The 23,879-nt window shown below is 41.4% G+C and overlaps 1 protein-coding gene across 1 annotated transcript in view; it reads right to left on the bottom strand.

Moving 5' to 3' along the window:
- The window catches only part of STK24 (serine/threonine kinase 24), a 52,771-nt gene extending 35,403 nt beyond the window's left edge, over positions 1-17,368 (bottom strand). The window contains exons 1-2 of the mRNA XM_065740817.1: positions 17,240-17,368; positions 4,744-4,974 (exon numbers count right to left, since the gene is read on the bottom strand). Coding sequence (XP_065596889.1) covers positions 4,744-4,974; positions 17,240-17,281 — 273 coding nt within the window. The 5' untranslated portion in view covers positions 17,282-17,368. The remainder of the gene's footprint in view (positions 1-4,743; positions 4,975-17,239) is intronic.
- Positions 17,369-23,879: the final 6,511 nt, after the last annotated feature.

Genomic DNA, 23,879 nt, shown 5'->3' on the forward strand with positions numbered 1-23,879 from the left:
GGAATTAAAACAGATTCCAAACTATGTGGTCTAAAATTGGACAGGGGAAATAACTTTAGAACTAAATCTAAGCTATTGAAAAAGAGTAAGATGCAGAAGGCAGAGTTGCCAGGCTCCTAGAAAGAAAAAGGTTTTGAGTTAACAGAAGTACTCTTCAAAAGGTATACAGCAAAACTCAGGAGAAACAGCAAACAAGATTGGAGAATATTATTTAAAAACAAATCTGACAAAGAAACGCAGGGAATCCTTATTCCATTACAAAGAAGGCAGTGGGTGCTGGTACCTGAAACCTAAATAAGGCAACAGACTTGGAGGTTTCATAAATCCATTTTATAAGGATCTAAAAAGAGCTATACTTCTGTCCGTGGCACATTTGAACCAGATAACAGACAGAATCATGGAATCAAAGAATAGCTTGGGTTGGAAGGGACCTCAAGGATCACCAAGTCCCAACCCCCATGCCACAGGCCAATCTCCAGATCTGGTACTAGACCAGGTTGCCCAGGGTCCCATCCAATCTGGTCTTGAACACCTCCAGGGATGGCGCATCCATAGCTTCTCTGGGGCAGCCTGTTCCAGCACCTCACCTCAGCTCCCCGTAAAGAACTTCCCCCTGACATCCATTCTAAACCTCCCTTCCTTGAGCTTAAAACCATTCCTCCTCATCCTATCACTATCTATTCATTTAAAAAATTGATTCTCCTTCCTTTTATAGTCCCCCTTTAAATACTGGAAGGCTTCAAGAAGAGACAAACCTCACATGTGGAAGATATAAAGGAGTAGATATGGTTCCCACAATAAAGAGAATGGAATAACTGCCTATTAAGTTTACTTCATAAAGAACATTGATACAAGTTTTTAATGCAGTGTGGCAAAGGTATGTACACTCTAGATATACACACCCATATAAACCACACTGTTGTAATCAGCTCAAAGAGCAACTATCTAGTCATGTACTACCTCAAGTGGCAACAAAATCCTTTTGTCCTAACACAGTGAGAACACAAAGATACTGTACTTAGAATGAGGTCTTAGCAAGGACCACATACATTTCTATTTTAGGTAAAGGTATTGGGGTTTCTGACAAAGACACCTTCCTCACATGAGCTTATATTCATAGCAAAAGCCTAAATGAAAACCCTTCATTACTTCCATTCCAACAAACTCAGCAATGACACAGCAGCTCCCAATAACAGAGAACAAGGTCTAGAGGGAAGAGTTGCCCTGTGCAGGCAGAAAACCACTTATTATTGCTTTAGCATAGAAAGTATGTCTTAAATAATATTTCACACTTACAGATATGAGTTTGTCTCTGGATGTAACAAGAAAAAGAAAAAAAAAGCTAGAAAGCAAACATCCCTGAAAAGATGAAGGCAGAAAAAAATAAAACAATTTTAAAAGAAGAAAAATCTGTAAAGCATTTGGGTATACTACTCTGCTCTAAAAGGTAACTAAAAATAATTTTGTAAAATGTGTATTTCTAGGGCACAGTAACTGTCACTAACTCCTTAAATGATAAAACTCATTTTAACTTGTACTTCTGTTATATGAACATCACCTGACAACAGGAAGAGATCTCAGGCAAGTACAGCTGTACTGTAGAAACCTTCTAAAACTTCAAGCAACAGCTCCCTTAGCACAACAGCATGTCATGCAGCTTAACTGAAGCAGGTGTGGGCTAACAGAGAAGGAAAAACAATATGGGAAAGATTTCTCAAAGACAATCAAATCAATCAAATACCTAAATATTCTGTCCACCTATGGAATCTTCATAAATATAGTATTTTTTCATGGCACTGTCCATTAACCACCCTTGGTGAAAATACAGAATGCTTCTTAAAATCTGTCAAACATTTTAAAGGATGAGAGGTCTTCCACAGTTCTGTAAGTTTTTTTCTAGAAACAGACACGAAATATTTAATCATCAGGTCTGCAGAGTCCCAGGTGGGACTGATCCAGCAGACACATGGCCAGTACTCATCGCACCGATGGGCTTTAGAGAATAATTAATGCAGTGCTGGGCAATACGGCAACACATCCTAATTCCTACTTGATCCCCTCAAAGAATCCCATGTTGTGAGGAAAAAAATAAATAAAATAGTATCTTCCTCATAATTACTACTAAAATACGTAGTCATGGAAGCAATAATCTCCTAATCACTCAAGACATGGCTTATCAATAAACTGAACTTTTCCAGCAATGGATATCACACTATCAGAAACAGAGTTAAAAGATGTTAGACTCAGTACCCTCAATACCTGCAAAGGCAACAAAGATCTGCAACCAATAAACAGAGATTCCCAGCCTAGATTATGAATAAATTCATTTAAACATTAATGCTTTCCTTCTTGAGTATATCTACATTAATATGACACGTAATTATTATCCAATAATAGATCTTACTCTTTAATAAGCTAACACAATTGCATAACGTTTCCCTTGAAAGTTTCTATCGCATCAACATCATCTAATTACCACATATGAATTTTTAACAGCATAAAGGAATTCTTGTTTTGAATACTATAGGTTCTGTAGTACAAAGTGTCTTGCAAAACAATATAAATTCATAAAGAACTGAAATTATTAGCAGTACATCTAGAAAGATATGCTTTCTTCCATGAACAGCTGAATCTTAATACAGCCAGTGTTAGTGCAGTACCTTAGAAAACTGACACATCAAGATGGAAAAATCAGATTGCTGCACTTAACAGAAGGAATGCTGAATGCACGCTGAAGGCACAAATATTTTCAGAAGGTCCTTCTCACAACAATAAGCACAAGCACCTCTCACAGAACTTCCTTCCAGCCTATACTTATCACAGTACCATGCCCTACTCTATCCTCCCTCCTTCACTTTGCAAAAACAACAGATGCTCCACAATTTTCACTAAATGATGATGTTCACTCAGGTCAAAAATTGAACACTGGACTCTCAATCACACCAATACTACACTTTTAAAAACTACTAAGTAGCATTCCCATCAAAATTCTATTATTTTTGCATTCTATGTCACTTATTTTCTGTGATTTTGCTTTCTCTCCTATAAAAGATACGAAGCAAAGAGACTAATCCCACTTCTGCTTTCCTACAAGACAAACTTTACTACTGAACTTAGACTGACAAATTTCAAAAGAAGTTATAAAAGCTATGATGGCAAATTTATCCAGTCTACTATACTGAATTATATTCCTCCTTGTATGTCCCAGTTTTGGCTGGGATACAGTTAATTTTCTTCAAAGTAGCTGAGAGAAGACAGCTGATACCAGCAGGCCAAAGAGATAGTCCATACCCCACAACACCTTGATCAACAATAAATGCTGAAGAAGGACAGAATGCTCTCAGGGTGACAGTTTTCCCAAGAGACCATTATGTGTGATGAGCCCCATTCCCTTGGAAACGACTCAAAATCTGCCCACCAATGGGAAGCAGAAAATGAATTCCTCTACTTGTGCTCACGGCTTTTGCTTTACCTGTTAAGCTGTCCTTATCTCATCCCATAAGATCTCACACACCTTCACCTTTCTGATTCTCCTCACGCCCCACTGGTGGCAAGCAAGAGATGCACGGTGCTTAGATGCCTACTGAGGTTAAACCACAACATGACACATCTCAAGTCTGAAGGATGCATACACAAGTACAGTACTGTGACAGGTTATTGGGTCAGAAACCATTTACAGTGCCTTCAGTGATATGCAGTCCAAGCAAACTGGTTCTGAGCACAAGAGGAAAGGACTCCCTGTCTGCCTTCCAGATACACATCTCCTACATTCAGATAAAATCCACAGATAAAAATCGGGGTCTGCCTTCCAGAACCTTCACATCTTCGCTGGTGAAGCAGAATGTTTCCACAAAAGCAAAGAGAGAGTGAAAGTTAGTTCAGAAGTATTTGCCTACTCAGAACTCCAAGTCCTTTCATGAGCACAATCTCTCACCCAGCTTGTCATCTAACTGCCAGAAAATAAAGAGCTACCCGAATAAGGGAGAAAGAGATAAAGCAGCACAAAAACCTTCCAAATACTTTTCATGCCTGCTAGAGGTAATAAGCCACTCTATCCAGCCAATTAAATAAACAAACAATTGAACTTCTATCCGGCATACTTAAAACTGGAACCTGAAATCTAAATTTCTCATGAGGATTTCAGGGCAAGGAAGGGAAGCAGATCCAAAAAGCAACTAATGGAAAACCCTTCCATTAGCTTCACTTACAGCTAATGTACTGTTGGCTAACGCTTGTAGATTTTTTTTTATTATTTTATTTTAAAATAATTGTGCTCAAGACTAGGTTCAGTCTCCTTAGAAAATTGATGTATACTTTTGCTGCTAATCAAACTTTAAGAAAAATGCTCAAGTTTTGCAGAACAGCTGATACTGCATCACTTTTTATGTTCTGACAATTCAAATGCAGATTTAGGCTTAGTTTTCTGAAAGTGACCAACAGTTGAAATGTTGCATTCCCCTAACATATGGAGAATCTACATTACTTGTTACTTAGAAGCTTAAAAAATTAATGTAATTTACATTAATTCTTTTTGCACAGAGACATGCATATTTTCCCATTAAGTTCTGCCACATGTCACAAAAATACAATAATATATTCTTCCTCTAGAACTGAAAGAGTAAAAATAGATTTCTCTTCAACCAAGTTTGACTGAAACTGCCCTTGAAGATAAGGATGATTGGATAACTTGGAAAAGAATTACTGGTAAAAAAATTAAACGACCATCAACTCTGAGCATCTTACCTTTAAATAGGATCCATAATATTTAGTTACATAGGGACTGTCACACTGACTCAGCACTGTAATTTCCTGTTGGATGTCTTCTATTTCATCTTCTGCTTCTTCTAGGTCAATGATTTTTATAGCAACCACTTTCTGAGTCCGATTGTCAATTCCTTTAAAAACTTCACCAAAAGAGCCCTTACCAATTTTCTCCAGTTTTGTAAACAGTTCTTCTGGATCTGCCTTCTGAGTCTGTTAAAAATAAGAGAAAAGTTACTCAGTATTTGTAACATTAAAATGAAATCTGACATTTTTAAAGGCTGCAAACCCTTCAAATTGTACAGTCCTATTTATCCAGCTACCCTTTTTCTATCTCTATAATTAATGTGTTCTTCCTACCTCCCCTATGTGCACATATTGCAACATTTATGCTTCCCTGTATATAAAGTACAAATTTGTCATAGTCCCTGAGACCAAGATTTCTCCCATCCAGCATGAGAAAATGCTATTACCTCAATTCATTTTTCTTGTCCAATAAACCACACCTAGGCACTGAGAATGACAGATCCACACAAAGATTTGGTTTCTATTAAAACTAACTAACTTTGCTGTTCCTTGTTCTTTAAATCGCTTCTTTCCCAGAATGCTGTGTCCTACTCCTTTTCTCCTTTGAATTTTTCACATACCTCATCCTATAAGGATTTTGTTTCCACCCTTCAGTGCACTGACTACTACTTCTTACTGCTTGATGAAGCAAGTAATTCTCTTTAACTGTCTTCTACTAAAGACTATCTGCATGAACTGCTGTATTTCCTTCATATTCCTGCCCCCACGTTCTTCCTGGACCTGGATTTCTTTTTCGTCTTCTCTCAGTTGGGTAAAGTCATTCACTCCTTGGGAAAAAACAAACAAAAAAACCAAACCTTGATTTGAACAGTCACACGAAAATCAAGAGCACACCTAAACATGTCTCCTTAAAAAAGGATGCAAGACCTACAGGCACTATTTTGCCACAGTTGCTTGTTCTTCTCTACCAATTATTCAGCTCACTACTGCTGCTCTTCTACTTTGCACTTGTACTGCACAGATGCTGAGTTACAGCGTGCAACTTTTCCATCTAACAGCAAGGAGTCTTTATAGCTAATCAAAATGCATGTTAAAACTGAACAGGAAAAGTTGTAGCTAGAGGGAATAGGCATGATGGGAAGACAGAAACAGAATGGCATTACTTAGATTCTTTCAAATCAAACACCTGAAAAGATGTGTTAATATTCTTCGAAGGATGAGGTTATAGAAACTGAAGTGAAAATACATCATTAGTATAGAAAAAGGTTCATATGAGGAAAATGAAAATCAGTAATAAGTAAATAAGCATTAAGCCAAACAGTTTATATTACTTACACAAACTCTGCAGAACAATAATGGGGCAATAAAAGTTTCTAAGCTACCACAGACAAGCATTGAGACATTTCCTCCTCAGCAGTTAAATTTAGCTTATGAAGCACCTCCCACCTACACTTAATGTCTATTTTTGCTTGTGTCTCAAAGGTAGCAGAATTAATCCTTGCAGCCCCGAGAAGACATTTTAGTTCATGTGAAGCTATAAACCACACAGGTTTCACATCTGAATAAGGTGTTTTGAGGATCAGAAAACTGTGACTGCCTGAGTCCACGGATATAGCAGGGAGTACGTTCGTGGAGCAGTCTGGACTATCGTTAGGTGTCAAAAAATATGAGTACACTATGACATCTAATACTTTAAAGTAAGCTAAGAGACATGACGTTTTTCAGAGGATGATTCCAGCCAGGAACAGATGACTAGTGAGATCACTCTTGCAAAACACACTTATCAATGTGAGCTGTGGGGCTTCAGTAGCCCCAGGAAGTTCCCCCAGGAATCTTTGTGAGCTTTCTACCAAAGTTAGCTTAAGGAAACAAACAGAAGGACAAGGGCTTTTGTCACCCAATAGAGCAATATATCCAACTCACTTCCATCAAAATGAGCTTGAATTTCAATGTAATGAGAATTACATACTATTACATCCTACATACACAACATGCTAATCTATCTCCCACTTGGAAGCCAAACCAGAGCACTTCACTATTTCCAGCACATGTAGCTCCCCGCTTGCCCCACAGTAACACCTACCAGCACTTCCACCTCCAAGAAGTCACAAAACTAAATCAATTCATACTGAAGTGGTTCTCCCCATGTGCCACAGAATGCTCCTTTACCAATATCCAAAACAGACTTGTCTCTGAATAAGTCATCTATACAAAAATCTTGGTGTTCGCATCAAATACTTTCTCTTTTGGCAAACAACTCTTGGTCTGTCTTTTCATACATGCTGTGTTAAGACTTGAGCTGACATGGACACGGAAGCTGTGCACACTCAGCCTATCCACACAACCCAAGTGCCTGGTGAAAATATTTATTACTAAAGCCCCTTTTCCTTCCAAAATCAGAAGTTTTGTAAGCACATATCTTAATACTAAACTTAAAAAGTTACTTCTCCTCAACTTTCTTTGTTCTGAGCCATGGGAGGCAGCAGCTGTTCCAAGAAGAGTGTCTATCCCTTCTGTGAGAGGGTCCAAATTTTCTTCCCAGGAGATCATGTGCTTGAAGGGAGAGCTGTAATCTACTGGCAGCTTGTCTGCATGGAAAACTACTCATTGGTCTCTCTTTAATAATCTGCTCTATTTCATAAATGGACAGATCAGGCCTCCAGATACATAATGAGCTGCTGGAATGTGCAATTACATGAGTGGCCAATTCCCATTCATTTTCCCAAGATAACATCTGGGAAGGATCCTTGCCAATTTTTGTTTTGTTTCTGCAAAGTCTTTCAACACAGCCAAAATATACAAATAGCTTTACAAAAAGTCTCTCCATTTGACCGAACAGAGAAAAAGACTTTCCATAGATTCTGTCACTGCCTTCTTGCTGAGTCTGCTCCACAAGTTTTCAGAAAGCACATAGCATTTTTTTTACTAATATTATAATACAAAACGAAGGGAACAGATCTAAGAACCTCAGCATAACAGAGCAGACTGAATATTGTGAAAAACCACAGAACACAACTGCAACATCTGCTCCAAAAGGATAAAGTCATCTTGTTTGGCAAGTAGCCAAGCACTCTGTCACTAAAACACTTGTTTCAAAGTATGCCACAGTATCCATCCTGCAGCAGAATAAAAAAATAAAAATAAAAAAAAATAAAAAAAACAAGGAACACTTACATCTAATGATTACCAAAAAAATATGATGCCCTTATGTTAGTCAGGATGGTGTGTTAGATGGTTTCTCACACTTTAAGCATCCATCACAAGCACTTCTCTCTTGGATTGCTCACAGCCCTTCACTTTCTATCACAAGCAGACTCATCATTCTCCCAGTTATAAGTAACTTCTCTGTACTAGTCCTACATTGTTTTCATTACTCCTGACCTTAATCAGCCAGGACAATATATTGCTCTTAAAATGTACTCTTCTCAATACTCCACTCAGTTATCAGTGTTGCTCACTTCTACAGAAAGAAAAGACAGGTCAAAATATTCCAGTATTTGTTCAACTTGGCCTCATGCCTCACACTCAGCTGAGCCCAACCTATTGGACAGGTTCTTTATAACAATTCACACTTACTGTACCTAGCATTTCATACTACACTGTTCAGTAATTCAAATCCTCAAGGTCACAGAGTTCTTCAGTAATGGACTAACCCTCTTAAGTATAATGGTTGCCCTTCAGTATTGTATCATCAGCACATTTTACTGGCATGTAAACTTTTTAACTTTTTTCTTTTTCTTCCCCCCTCCACCCCCCCAATGCTAGAGTCAATTCCCAGTCACCATCAAGAATTGGAGAAACTTGCAGTTTCTCCACTGACATCACCTGCCCAGTGCTTCCCTCATAATCAGCACTACACACATCTCACACTATACTTATTTTCAAGAACCTTAATTCTCATCTGAACAAACTACCCCTGTACCTCAATGGAAAACGTTAACAAAATTGGAATTTCTTTGATTATGTACACACTTCTAGCTTTATTTGTAACCAGTATGACCTAAGACAAAGCTTTAACAGAGTCTCTTTCTGACAGCAGCCTTTCAGCACCTAAAGAGGGGCTACAAGAAGCAGACAGACTCTTTAGCAGAGTCTGTTGTGACAGGACAAGGGGAAATGGTTTCAAATTAAAAGAGATTTACACTGGATATAAGGAAGAAGGTTTTTTTTTTTTTTTTTTACAGTAAGGGTAGTGAGGCACTGGGACAAGTTGGTCAGAGGGGTGTTGGATGCCCTGTCCTTGGACACATTCAAGGTCAGGCTGGACCAGGCTCTGAGCAACCTGATCTAGCTGTAGGTGTCTCTGTTCATTACATGGGAGTGGGACTAGGTTCATAGGTTCGTAGACTAGATGACTTCCAGCTCTAAGGATTCTACCATTCAATGATTTCATTCCAGTTCTCATTTCTAATCTCCTCTTATGAAGGCTTACTTACCTGGTTATGGCATAAATGGGTTGAACAAAACTATTTTTCTCTTTAACCTGCAAAAATTCCAAGCCACCTCCATATCCAAGTTCTCTAATTAACTGACTGACTTCAACTGCAGATCTGATTTCTCTCTGCCTGCTCTTCTGAAATAGAAAACAATCTTTCAATATCTCTTCTGTATACTTTTCATTTTACCAAATCAACTTCCAAGTCATCAGTCCAATCTTCACTCCCTACCGAGCCCAAGCCTAAAATGCATCACCTGAGCAAGTTCAGAGATCTCTCATGATGAAGTGCCTTGTGGCTACTGCTGATTACTGCTATCTCCTACCACATTTGGAGATAAAAATAATGTTTTGAGCCTTGTTTATATAAATGCAGACAAACCTGGGCAGACACTGTAATATGATATTGCAGACAATGAACTCTATAAAGCCATTAAGGACTGGAGAAACTAATGGAACAAAATAAGATCTGAAATAAAAGAAATCCATCAAGATCATTTCTGGCTCAGGAAATACTTGAGCAGTAAAATTTATCAGAATTTGTGGAAGCACGCCATGGAAGTACTGCAAATTACCACATTCCAACACTTTTTTTCTTAGACGTCGACTCATAATGCCATCAAAGACAAAGCACTCGACCAGATGGGTTGCATTCAGCTGATACATTCTGGAAGCATTTGCATCCAAGTCAGGCCTCCAAAAAACAAAATACATCTCACAGCACAGCCTATGTATGTTATAGTACAAAATTAAGAACCCATGAAGTCAGACAGGAAGATTTTAAGGATGCTGCCACGTTAGGAAATTTTTTCCCAGTTTCCTCCTCTGCCCTGTAACTGCAAGTCACACCACCACGCTTTCACAATCTAAACAAGACATTGCCACTTCTTCCAGCTGATCAAAGCAAAAGATAAAAAGGGAAGAAAAAGGCACAACTTAGCTTCTGAGGACACCATGACAGGTTAGTTACCATACAAGTTAACAATTAATCGTCTGTTGTTACATTTGCCATCGAAAAAAAAGTCAACTTCCTACAAATGTGAGCTTCAGAAGATCACAACAGGCACATAGAAATGAAAGGCTCTATCCAGCACCAACTCACCAAGACTTATGAGTTGGAATAGCTGGTGGACAAAAAAAAACAAATGTTCGAATTTGTGTTTCAAAGTTTTGGTATGGGATCTCCTCTTTGCAAGGACTGTTTTGTCTGAACCTTGCCAATAATTAGCCTCTTCTCACTGATTGATAGGAAGAAAGAACAGCCCGGAGTATTTTAGCACTTTTGCACAGGAATAGAAGTGACACAGTGTATTCATTATTTCTTTCTGAATGGGAAAACTGTTTAACACAAGCAACAACGTTGTCCAATAAGAATACTTCATATCTATCTGCAGCCACACAAAAGAGTGTGCAAAAACATAAGGTTTTTTTCAAGAGACAGTGTTGCAATACATCACTTTTTTTAAAATTAACTTCCAATCCAGCCAACAACATCAGGCAAGATCTTTCTCACATAAGAAGGGGACTCCAAGCGGGAAAGCCACTTGCAGTACACAGCAGTCACACACCTCGTCCCCTCCACGCAACAGCTGGGGCTGTTCAGCCTGGAGAAGGGAAGGCTGAGAGGTGACCTGATAGCAGCTGTTCATTATCTAAGGGGGGGTTATAACGAAGAAGGGGACAGATCCTTTAGCAGGGTCTGTGATGACAGGGCAAGGGGAGATGGTTTCAAACTAAAGCAAGGGGAGATTTAGGTTGGATATATGGAAAAAGTATTTTACAATACAAATGATGAGGCACTGAAACAAGTTGGCCAGAGGGGTGGTTGATGCCCTGTCCTTGGACACATTCAAGGTCAGGCTGGACCAGGCTCTGAGCAACCTGATCTAGCTGTGGGTGTCTCTGTTCATTGCAGGCCAGCTGGACTAGATGGCCTTTAAAGGTCCCTTCCAACTCTAAGGGTTCTAATACTAATTTTAAACAAATCCACAACAAAACAACAACAAATAAATAAATAGAATCACATCCTTCAATGGTTTCACAACATCAGGAAGAACTGCTTCCAGGAAAGAGAAGCCTCAAATTTTGCTACTCAGTATTTTACCTTTCTCAGAAGCTGGTCACAGTTTTTGCTTTCAGTGATATAAATACATCGTACACAAATAGCTGATACAACGCACAAGATCATTTCCTGTTGTTGGTGGGAAACTGAAATAAGACACAGGCAAGATGCCATAAATCCTGCCATGAAACTTCAGCAGTTCAGAACCAAAGGGTGGGGAGAAGCTGAAAAACCTTGCACTTCTCAAAGGCTGTAGATGTTGAACAGGAATGAAGATATAAACATCTATAGCATGCATCACGGTGGCATACTAGTACTGATATCTGCTTCACAGTTCAACTCCATTATTCTGCTTTCTAATTAGATTGGAACATGCTTTAAGCACTTTTGGGTTGGGGCAGGAAGTTGCCTGAACTCAGCTTATCATAGAAGTATTCTTCATCCACTGCACAACTGCTTTTCATCTGCTTTCAAGGAAAACAGACTTATTTGGGAGTCAAAACACAAAACATTTGGTTCTCTATCATTAACATGGAAACGTCACTGTGGAAATTACAACCCTTACCCTTATGATGAATGGCTGAAGAAACTGGTAATAGAAGCACGTTAGAACAGAATGAATGTTGCCCTAATGCTAATGGAGGAAAAGAAGAAAACAGAATGAGTTTTAGGGTCTACAGTGTTCCCATAATGTGAGGGGAGATCTATCGTTTGACAGGTCAGTCCATCTTTTATTTACTCAAATGAGAGAAAGAAATTCTCACTAGAGAATTTCTCACTCCATATCCCAAATTCAGTATGATGAAGCAATGCTTCCCAGTGTGTCATCTCTGACATTAATTGTCACATGCACAAGGAAACTTATCCCAAATTAAGAGATGCATCTGGACAAACTCAAAGTCCTCCATTTAAAGTGCTGACCAGTAAAAGACATTGTGATTATGCAAGTGCATCCACACAAACGATCCATACATGGTATGCACATTAAATGGGACTCCCTCCTGCAGGTAGGTAGAACATCAAAGTCATAACAAGGTCAAATCATGATATTTTGCACTAGGTGCCAGTCTGGCACTGTTCATCACTATTTGGTGCTACCCTGCCCAACACGGGGAACATAAAAAATACCAAAATATGAGATGTAGACAAGATAAATATGTTCTTTTCCTACCTCAGGATCATAAAAGATCCCATTATGTAAATTGTCATAGAAACCTTGTATATCACTCATAACACAAGTCCCAGCATTAAAACATACTGGCTAATCCATATTCTTCTGTCTCCTTGGGAACCAAGATGACAGCTGGCACCTTACCCACACACAAGGCCGGGACACGGAACTTACTGTGACAGTTGACTAGGCTGAATCCAAGATCTGTAACAAGGACACTTGAAACAGATCTGCTAGAAACAGCATCTATCTACCTGTTCTGGAAGTCCACCGGATAGAAATAGGTTTTTACAGTACTGAGGCTGTTGACACTAACACTGAGACAACAGAAAGATAAATGGTGAACACAGTCAGTGACAATGACGACAAACCATCCCAGATGCGACTGATACCAGAGCACAGACCCAAAACTAGACTTGATAAGCTCAGCCTTTAGAATCCTTTCCTTATCCCCTTACATCTGCATAAACACGATGCTCTACTGCTACATAAACATTTATAGCTCAATAGAAATCTGGAAAGCATGTTTGAAATTGAGAGCTCCAAAACCACAGATGGGCTGAAACCAGGGAGCAGAGATTCAAGAAAGTAAGGATTTGCTATTGTCAAGGCTTACTGCATGCAAGAGCTGTCTGACTCAAGCCTTCAGCCATTTATGAGGTGATGCAGACAACCCAAAAAGGTGACAGATTTAATACCTCAAACTGCCTGTTTGAGGTATTAAAGAGAGCAGCCTCTATGTTAGGATTACGACCACTTACTGCCCACCTAACAGAAAAGAACATGCAAAGAGCACAGGAAGAAAAGGACAAAGAAGACTAATGATGGAGAAAGCATAAGTCTAACTGTTATCATCTTAGCTGCACAGTCTGAGTTAATAGCTCTATGGTATAATAAAATCCACCTTGAAGCTTCACCCTGCCATCACTGGCTCCCTAAGAAGCTTTACCGATGTCGTACCTAGCATGTCCAAAAGAAACCAACTCTCACTCCTCTACATACACTTAATAGAAGAGTTTGGGAATGCAGGAGGAAAACTGCTCAGCAGCCACGTGTTTACTAGAAGCTGCTACACATGGCTTCCCAGTATCAACAGTCCCACTGTTGGTAAGAGTTGACTTCTCTAGAAGAACTCCAGCCATGTGCTGCACAGCTTTGAAGTAGCTTTTGGCTTCCAGGGCCACAAGATGCCAACACTGTTTCTGCACAATGAAAACTCTTCTGTCCTTGCACTGAAGGATGAGGCTTGTAATGTGTCACAGAGTCCCAACATCTGTGCCCCGGATATTTTAAAATACACAAATGACCATCAAAGTGCTCCAAGGATCACTCAAATAATTGCTATAGGTTATTGCTGAGTATTGATCAAACTTAAATAAATAATCAAGGGAAAATATTCTCCTATACACAAACTGTAGATGCAGAGCAGCAGAAGCTACACGGCCTCTTCAGTGCTTTTAATAACCTGATGCTTTGCAATTACCAAAAAAAGCAGAGCTCTCACATAAGACAGCTACAACAGTTTATTGTAAAAGGAAAATGAGTTCTAAGACAGAAGATAGCCTAGACCTCCACAGGTCCCTCCCAACCCTTACGATTCCATGCATTTAAAAAGCACCTCAGGAATGTTGTGAAGCTGGCACATAGGCACATCTAAATATAGAAAACTTGGCAGAAAGATATTTTGGGTTTTTTTTCAGAAAAAAAAAAAAAGGAAAGTTCAGGGCATTTGAAGGAGGGCTGATTCACTATTCTTTAATTTTTCCCCTTTTTAGAAAAATAAAATAGGGAAAATAAGGTAACATAAAATAATTACTTCTTATCAGTAATTCTTTAGTCCACCAGTATCAGTGTTCACTACGCCTCTAAAGCAAATCTGAAACTCCTTCCTGTGACATTCTTCCTCGGCTGCTCTAGAGAAGCACCTAAAGTATCACACCTAGCTCAACTCCAATGGTCGCTTTGCTGCCTGAACACCACTAACTGACAGTAAGGCACCTCCTTTGGACTTTCCTCCCTTCTCCAGCTGTTTATCTTTTCTCAGGAGTGCTCAAAAGCATCCTTATAGTTAATACCATAACATAAGGTTCAGTTCAAAAGGAATTTCACACAGTCAGCATTACACAAAAAGTTGGGATAAAAAAGCCCAACAGCTCTTCTAGTTCTCAAACTTCATAAACAATGAAAACTACAAACAGATCACATACGGCTTACACCTAAAATCTTTTTAAGTGAAAAAAAGAAAGTCTTCTAATCCCTATTAATTTCAGCCTTTTATTGCTAAAGATTACGTTAAAACTGCTTGCTGTCAGATTTCCGCCAGCCTGATGTACTGCAGTGCTGTGTTCTGAGGCTTCAACCTTTAAGAGCTTAAAGGTTGCAAATAAGAGCTTATTTGCAAGTCTACATTTCCTGAGCTTTTTGGTTCATGACATTCCTAAGAAACTTCAAAACGCATTACGGTTCACCAAGCACCCACATCATTCATTTAGAAAGAGGGTATTTTATTGTTTGAAACAGCTCCATAAAGGAACTACAGAAGCTTACCAAAGCCTCCAACTGCAGGCTGGGCTGAAAGTCACTTTTACAGGTCACGCACACCTTTCTGAGCCAGCCTTGCAAAAATAACACATGTCACAGACAAGCAAGCATTTTTCCTAGGTCAGCTGTCCAAAGCACAAAGAACGAAGACAACTTACTGCCGGGTTAGTGGTGAGTCCCTTCATGCCACGCACTCCAATTCCAACCTACACAGAGCCCTTAAACTAAGGGCAGTATAAACACTGAGCACCAACTTATTTGCACATACAGAAATTTAGGTCAAAACTCAGTTCTGTTTTCAGTCGGGCTGGAACATGCCCGCTTCCCAGCAGACAGTGAATCTCAGGTTTTGACAGCCTTCCAGCACCATCCTACATTTGCTCCACAGCTTCTCATTCCTTTGGCTTGCTCTACCCACTCACTTTTTATGCATCACTCTTCAACCATCGAACAGATATGTTGTTCAGAGAGAAACACATTAATCCCTCATTCTTCTCACTGTTTACACACCACTCTGCTCACACCAAACTCCACAATAAAGCATTGTTCCCGCATGTGATTTCTGGGGATCAAGAAGTTGCTTTTGTTCACACTAGGACGCTAATCTCTTGTATAAGTGCAGCAAAAGACGTAAGGGAGAGCTGCAGAACGTTCTCTCTGACATTGCTTACACCATTTGTTACAGAAGCTGTAGGTGGGCAGAAAGGATCACACTACAGAAAAAGAAAACAGTCCCATGATTTCAACGATTTAATCATACTCAGAGAACTGAGCTCTATTTCTCTCCTTTACATAAGTCACTAACCTTTGTCTTCATTAAGTAAGTACATACCTCACTGTCCGAGCGTTTATCTGCAACTTAAGTCAAAGGGGGCTGCATACTGAGAACAGATCACTAAGACCACAGCAAGCTCAAACAGAATGGAAACGGATCCAGGCACCTTGAAGTGAGTGCAGAAAATGAGCACGCAGGTTTCACCTTGCTCACAGATGTGATGCCTCTACCTACCAGCTTTACTTTGTTATTTTACACTGTTAAAGCTCCCAAGCATTTCAAAAACTCTCACAAGTAAAGAAACATGAGAAAAATAAAAGTCCTGAACAAAAAGATTTGGAGTAAAAGCCAGGGGCTAACAAAATCCTGAAAGCTTACCTGTTTAATACAGCTAACAGTATCATAAGCTAAATAAAAAACCAAGCAAGCCAGCAAAAAAACAGGTCATCGGAGATGCTAAAAATGACATGCATCAGCAGTACACGCACACTGCTGGAACAACCCTCACTCTTCCACTTTCCAGCAGCTCCAGCTCAGACTTCTTCCATTCTAAAATACTGTGGATTCAGTTTAAGTGGTTTCAGAGCATGGTTCTTCTTCTCAGATGCTTCAGAAAGTCTCCAAGGGGCAGCACTAACTCAGTCCTACCCAAAGGGAGGGAGAAAGGAGCGCTTCTGTGCCTCTGTCAGTCAGCAAAGTGCTGTGTGTGGAAGGTGAACTTGGATGCTCAACCGCAGTCCCTACAGGGTGGTGAAGTAACGGAGAGAGGGCCTGCATACACTGGCATCCAGCAGTGCCATTCACACCGTACCCTGCTAATTTCAGTCATGCAAACTTCGGATTTGGGAGTTAGAACCTGGTTCGCAAAATAATAGAACCCAGAGTAAACCAGCCAAAGGAAGAACAAAACCTTTCAGTCCAGGAGATAAATAGAAACAAACTTTACCTCCCACCCAGAAGTTATTCATTTGGAGGATGGGGCAGGCGAGTGTCTCATCGGAAGCAGGAAACCTTAAGTAACCCACAGGTCCCGGTGACCTTACGGTTTTTCTAGCCAGCTCGCGGCTGCAAGGAGTTCAGGCGGCAGGAAGCCAACCCCGGCTGCCTAGAGAGCACGGCTTTAACGCCCACCCGGCGGATCGCAGTCGCGAAGCCGGCATCCCCCGCAGCTAACAGCAGGCTCCGACCGCGGCCCCGCCGCGCCAGCACGATGGGCGCTGCAGTGGCCTGAAGGTCAATAGCCGGGCCCCGCTCCTCCGGACCACGGGTTTTCCCTCGTCGCGTTAAAATGACAACAACACCGAGGGGGAAAAACCACCGTGTCCATTCGTCCGTCCCCCCCACCCCTCGCCGCGGGCCGAAGATGGAGGGAGCCCCGCGCAGCCCTCGCTCGGCCAAGCGGTTACGCCGCGGCTCGCAGCAGCCCGGCCCCGAGCCGCCACCGCCGCGGGGACGGCCGCTCCTCACCTGCATCCCCGGCAGGCCCGGCTGCACGGGGGAGTGAGCCATGGCGGCGGCTGCCTGCGGGAGGGGCCGGCTCTCCTCAGGCGGCGCCGAGGGACGGAGCTGAGCTCATCGCCGCGCTCCCACACTCCTCCTCCTCTCCCTTCCCCCGAGCCGGCAGTGCCCGTGCGCGGGCGGCGGCGGAGGGGCAGGCCCAAGTGCGGGCTCCTCGGGCCCAGTCACAGATACGGCCTCAGCCCTCCTCTCTCTCCTCCTCCGGGGCTCTCCCCGCCCGGTAAGGCGGTACGTCAGCACGGCAGAAACCTTTAACATGTTGTGCTGTGTCCTCTTCCTGCCTCTCCCCTCCTCCTAGAGGCTTTAAGAAAGGTCAGGGTAACGCTATGGCTATATATACGAGGCGTATGGCTTCAGAAAGCGCCTGACTTGCTGTCAGAAGGGGCAAAAGCAGTGCACAAAATGGCAGTCTTGGTGTTTGTACAGCGGTTCTGAATGGGGTACCAGTGGGACAGTAGTCCAGCCCTCCCCTAGGCAGGAGAAATCCTGGGTCTGAGTAAAGCTCGCAGAGTTTCACAGAATCATGGAATCGTTAGAGTTGGAAGGGACCTCTGAAGGCCATGTAGTTCAGCTTCCCTGCCATGAACAGGGACACCACAGCTAGATTAGGTTGCCCAGGGCCTGATCCAGCCTCACCTTGAAAGTCTCCAAGGACATCCACCACATCACTGGGCAATCTGTTCCAGCGCCTCACCACCCCTACTACATTTTCCTTATATCCAACTTACTTAAATCTCCCCTCTTTGAGCTTGAAGCCATTACCCTTTGTTCTATCACCACAGACCCTGCTAAAGAGTCTCTCTTTCCTTCAGATACTGAAAGGCTATCAGTTTCACAATGTTGTGTTGCCTGTACTTTGCCTGTTGAAGCTGGGATTTGAGAGTTCCATCACATGCTTCTTGGTACAATAATTACGCTGAGAGGTGCTCTCTTTTTTTCCCTACAAATAAGTAGGTACTGAAATCACTGAAGTCTGGTGGCTGATGGGTCTGCAATTCACAGGGCAGTGGTTCACCATCTTTTCAGCTGAATCAAAGGAAAGAGTGAGCATCCATCACAGCACAATCTTAGAGTCACAGAATGGCTTAGGTTGGAAGGATCCTCAAAGCCCACCCAGTCCCAACCCCGTGCCATGGTCAAGGCCACCCCCTACCAGTTCAGGCTGTCTAAGGCCCATTCAACCTGGCCTTGAGCACCTCCAGGGATGGGGCACCACAGCTTCTCTGAGCAGCTGTGCCAGTGTCTCACTATACATTGCCTTTCAGTAGGTAATGCACTAGAGAGCATTCATACAAATATCTGAACTGCAAGAAAAGCTTTAAAATATAAAAGGTCTCTTTGATACTTGGTTAGAAAAACTCCCGCTGAAGGCTTTTCCTCTTGCTAAGAAATTCTTTGTTGTCTACATGGGCTGAGTTAATGCTACACAGTCTTGTTTTCTTGAAACTTGTTAAATACATAACCCCTCATCTAAGCTTGAATGAAATCAGCTTGCAGCCTTCGATGGCATGTGTGTGGTGCACACTCACCTCAGACATATGATTAAAAATACTCTTGAGGACAGAGAAATGTGGAAAGGATGATGGTTAGAAATCATGTAGCAACGTGAGCTACTGCAGGTATTTTATCAGTTGCTCATTAAGGACTTGCTAGCTTCCTTAATGCTAAAATGAATTTTAAATTATGTTTCTTTTAGCTTCAAACAATACGATGGATTAGTTTGTAATTTTCTAAGGAAAGTAAAAATTTCTTTTTTTTTTCTTTTTTTTCTTTTTTTTTTTTAAGTAGAGCTTTGGTATTGTGAAGGACTGTGATTCGTGATTGTTGCCCTGTTTGAAGTACATTTAATTCACAGTCCTGCACTTCATGCTGAACAAGAGGCTGTGCCTGAAGAATGATTCTTTGAGGGACAGTCAGTTTTACTCATTAAGCACATGGAAAGAATGGAGCAGATTCAAAATACAAAATTCTATGTCCTCAGCCGTATACTGGTCTAAGTTAAGTTCTGGTGGAGTAGAAGCTATTGAATGTCAAATTTATTGTAGTTTCCATATTATAAATACTGTGTCTTATGTTAGGACACAATTCCAAATACCTCCCTTGTCTTGGACAGTTTTAGCCAAAATACTTTTGAATATAATTGTAAAGTCGTGAACATGTTTCTGTTTGCTGTTAGCTTGTAAATGCTGATCTTTAACTTTTAGCATATGCTCCTTCTTCACAGACTGAACCTTTATAGTTTTCTCCTGTTTTCTCAACCTCATCTGACAAAAGAAAAAGAAGGAAAAAGAAAAAAAGGGAAAAAAAAAAAAAAAGATTTACTATGTTCTACTTCAGAGAAAGGTTGCTGTGGCAGGAATTTTTTATTAAAAATAGCATGATACCGTGTGATGACAACTTGCCATTCCAGTACAGTAGCAGGGACTTCAAAAATAAACAACACTTATTAGAACAATGGTTCCTTGTATGTTTTTGAAGTCAGGTGTTTCCAACACGCGAGGATTCGATCAGTTTCTGTGCTGACGTTTGAATACCTGGATTGCTTTCATCTTAGAATAACAGTTTGAATATGCGAAGAATTTCTGCTGTACCGGTTGCGTAAGAAGAAAGTTACAAAAGAAGAATATAATTACAACTAGCAGTGACTGACCTTCCTTTTATAAGCTTTATATGAAGAAAAAGCTTTTTAAAGCTTTATTATTTTTTTTAACTTCACCACAGTGACCAAAGCTTCTCAAATGAGCAACGTACGACCTTAGTTTTCCAAAAAGGAAGGTGTAACAGAAGTGTAGCTTTTCTAACATTTGAAATATACTGTAAATGAATAACTATTCCTGTTTTGAAATAAACACTGCAGAAAAAGCACCGTGGGTTATAACAGATGGAACATTTGTCTACATAAATTGCACATGAGAAATACAGCAGTGAATAAGAAGCAGGCAGAAGCTTGCCTGGGAAAGAGAGGAAAACAGTGGGGCTGAACAGGTGATAATGTTGTTTACAATAAAGTATAGCTATGACTCCCAAGCAGATAGGATAGAGTTGCTCAACTTGTAGGGCAGCAGGAGTATTCTGCCATCCTTGACTTGTCTGCAGAGCAGTTATAAGGACCACAGCACCACTCTGGTCATTACTAAGCTTGCTGCTGTTTCGTTGTTGTTTTTTCTCTCTTCCTTATCAACTTTATCTCCTATCTTTTGAGTTTCCTGTCCTCTTTTTCCGCACTTCCTTTACTGATTGATTTGTTAGCAAACTCTGTAGGGGACCAGAGAGAAATGGCAAAGTGGTCTCACACTGTCAAGTATCATGTGGTAAAACTAAAATGAAATGCAAGGAGTTGCAAAAGTGTCTCAGAGTGAGTGACTGCTGAGTGACATTACCAGCAGATGGGAGTTCAGTGTTGAAAACTGTAATGGAAAAAGTATGCAGGAGAACAATATACATTTACATACTGTAGTTCCTATCAGCCAAGAAAGAAATCTTGGTTGTCACTGATATCAAAACAGCCAAAAGATAAAACTACATTAGGAGTTACAGGAAAGGGAAACAACACAGTTATATTTCCATATAAGTCCACGCTTTTCCTACAGGCTGCTCTCTTCTATTTCCAAAATGATACCATAGCACAGAAAGCAGAAATTGAACAAAAACCTTCTCCATGTGGAGAAATTAAATATGTTACATGGGCTCAGCTCAGGAGACTTTTCATGAAGGTGGTAGCACTGTGTGACCTCATGGGGACATGGAGAAGATAACTAGGGAGAACACTAGAATAGAGAAAAGCAGGTAACAACAGGAATGAGCAATGGAACTCACTGCCGCAAAATGTAACGTTTGCATGTTTATTTACCTACACATCATAAGCAAAACCAGTTAGGCATTTCTGAATGGTAGAAACGTCATGTCTGACACCAACGATTTGTGTTCAGGCCCTGATTTGGCATTGGATAAACAAGGGATTTTGTTGAGCGGCAAGGGACTTCACTTGAACTTGTTAGCTCTGAGGTGGGGCGGGCGGTCTGCTGGTGAGCTGTGTCTGCATGCCACTCATGCTAGAGCCTTTCATCCTCTCTGGCGATGTGCCAGCAGCAACCCTGTAACCATGTATTTATGGCAGCAGAGGAAGCTTACTTAGCTTCAGAAGCACACAGATAACAGCCTTCTGCGGCTATACAAGGACGCACATTTAGGTTAGGGCACCACGATCCATCTTGTCAGAAGATGATTTTGTCTGTTGCAGAAGCGCAGTTTGACACTAAGAAAAGGCCACCTTCTTTAAGCCTCGTGAATGCTGGAAAAAAGGAAAAGAAAAAAAAGAAAAAAGAAAAAAAAAAGGTTGTTCAGTTTTCATGTTCTCCAAAGAAAAATCCAGTATTTTGCTGAGGTTGTGTAAAGCACAGTGTTATACATGCATTTGGCTTCCTGCAGTGGTATGCTTCATAGCTTTCATATCAAATTGCATTTTTTGAGATTCATATGAGTAGGAGAAAATCTGCTTTCTCACAGGCCTGAGAATCATAATGGGTAAGTGGGCATGAAGCAGGAAAGGGAAGAAACATCCTGAGTGTTGCATGGCCTTTATTAATATTGAGCAGAATATAAGTACCAGAAAGTATCTTAGTATTCCAGACAGGCAATTAAAATTACATGGGGACCTAGAGCTCATTAAGAAACATGAGACTGGTTGTACTGCACTGTTCCACTGCCCCCAAAGAGCATCATTTCATTAAATCTTGCTTTTTATAGACCTTTCTCTTGCCCCCTTGTTACAGAAACCACACGTACACAAACAGAAGATGTACTTTCTGTATCCTCTTCTCTTATTCCACATTTCGTAATGGAGACATCAGTTCTTATCTCAGGTTAATGTCTGTGTACACAGCAGACTAGCACAATCTCCAAGCTAAATGGATGCATTAAGGATGACCCCGTGGTCGTGATGAGATGCTCTAAACCATGACTATGTCCCTATACACTACATTTCATCCCAGATTTAAAATGTTTGCTTACAGGATACTGCTTTCCCTGGAGAAGAGGTTGCCCTGTATCTTGCTACCTTTTAAGTGATTGTCTTTCAATACTGCAGTATTTTTGTTCAGGCTTTGTCAAATTTTGGCCCTTTATTAATCTCATGTTATACCAGAAGCTACCTGTAAAACATTGCACTGGCAGAAATGTATTATTTTCATCCAACCAACAAAGAAATTCAGAGATTCCTGCAAGTTTCAATTATCAGTCGGAGCTCTACAGTGCTGGTAACAAAAGAAAATCATTGCAGCATGGTGGATTCTTTCAGGATCTGGTTTCATGTTATGCTTAATCCAGTTTAACTGCAGACTGCTGCCAAAGTGCAGATCCTGCTCTTCCCTTTTCCCAGCCCTGGCTCCCTTCCATGCTTTAGTAATCACGTCTGCAGATCTATACTCCAGTCCCTCAGGATCCACTGCTGGGCTGAGCTGACACTGTGAGGGGGATGGAGAGAAGTAAGCTCACGCTGTTCACTGGAAGCCTGTGGTGAGCCTGTCTGAGATACAAAGGGATTATCCAGCCAGGATATCCTTTGTGGAGTGGGTTGATTGCTCCAGCTCTCTGACACCACCAGTTCACCTTCTCAGCTTGCAGCAAGGACTGTTCCCGCCCCCACAAAAATGCTTGTCCTGTGCATGTGCTCTGAGCGCTCCCCATCATTCCCATCCCACAGCCTTCTAAAACTAGGTACCCGGTAAGCTCCTGTAGCACTCACTGTGCTCTGACGAGCTCCTGCGATATTCCACCTCCTCCTGTAGGCCTCCTTTCATTCACAGGAATCTGCCGCAGCCTCCCACTTGCAACAGACCTTTGGCAAGATCCCAAAGCCTCACACTCCTTTGACTTTTGCTGTCTTTGACTCCTGTCTTTTTCAAGGGAGCAGGTTACTAGGGACTTTGAACTGAGCATAACTCTTCTTCCAGCTGAGAGTGGGTGCCTGGGGCTTTGCTTGCAAAGAAGAGCAAGTTTTACTGCATTACATCTGCTCTGGTGTTCTGCCATCCCGCTGTCTCCTGGCAGCAGGGATTCACCTCAACGCCACAGCTGCCTGTAGGAATGGTCAGAGGGAACTGCAGGACAACAAACAAAATGGCTGCTCTTAGCTTCTGAGGAGGCTTAAGGGAGAAATACACAGACTAATCCCAGACTCTGCTCCTCCAAATTACCTGTACTGAGAAAGAAGTACGGAGACTGCCCTGACAGATGCTTTGTTTACTTGGGCTCAGTGAAAATTTCTGCTCCATTCAGGGTGCAGAACTCACCCAGATGGTGTGTTCTTACTGGACCAGGTTCTAGTTTCTCATCTTAATACTGCAGCTGTATTTATCATGCACCTACTCTGAGTCCTGCTCATTCTACATCTTGCACCTGGAAGAACTCTTGCTCCCAGCTGTCCCCTCCTGCCCCGTACTCCCTTGGCCATGGCCCTCTGTTCCCTTCTCTTGAGAAACTTTCCAGTGCCAACGTGCCACCTGTCTCCAGCTGATGTGGAAAACCTGTTGCAGATATATGTACTCAAGGGCTCAGGAAGAGCATGCTGAAGTCTGTGGAAAGATTCTCA

The sequence above is a fragment of the Cyrtonyx montezumae genome, unplaced genomic scaffold (genome assembly GCF_038088225.1).
Source record: "Cyrtonyx montezumae isolate F1298 unplaced genomic scaffold, pur_monq_1.0 scaffold_3, whole genome shotgun sequence".
NCBI classification, from domain to species: domain Eukaryota; kingdom Metazoa; phylum Chordata; class Aves; order Galliformes; family Odontophoridae; genus Cyrtonyx; species Cyrtonyx montezumae.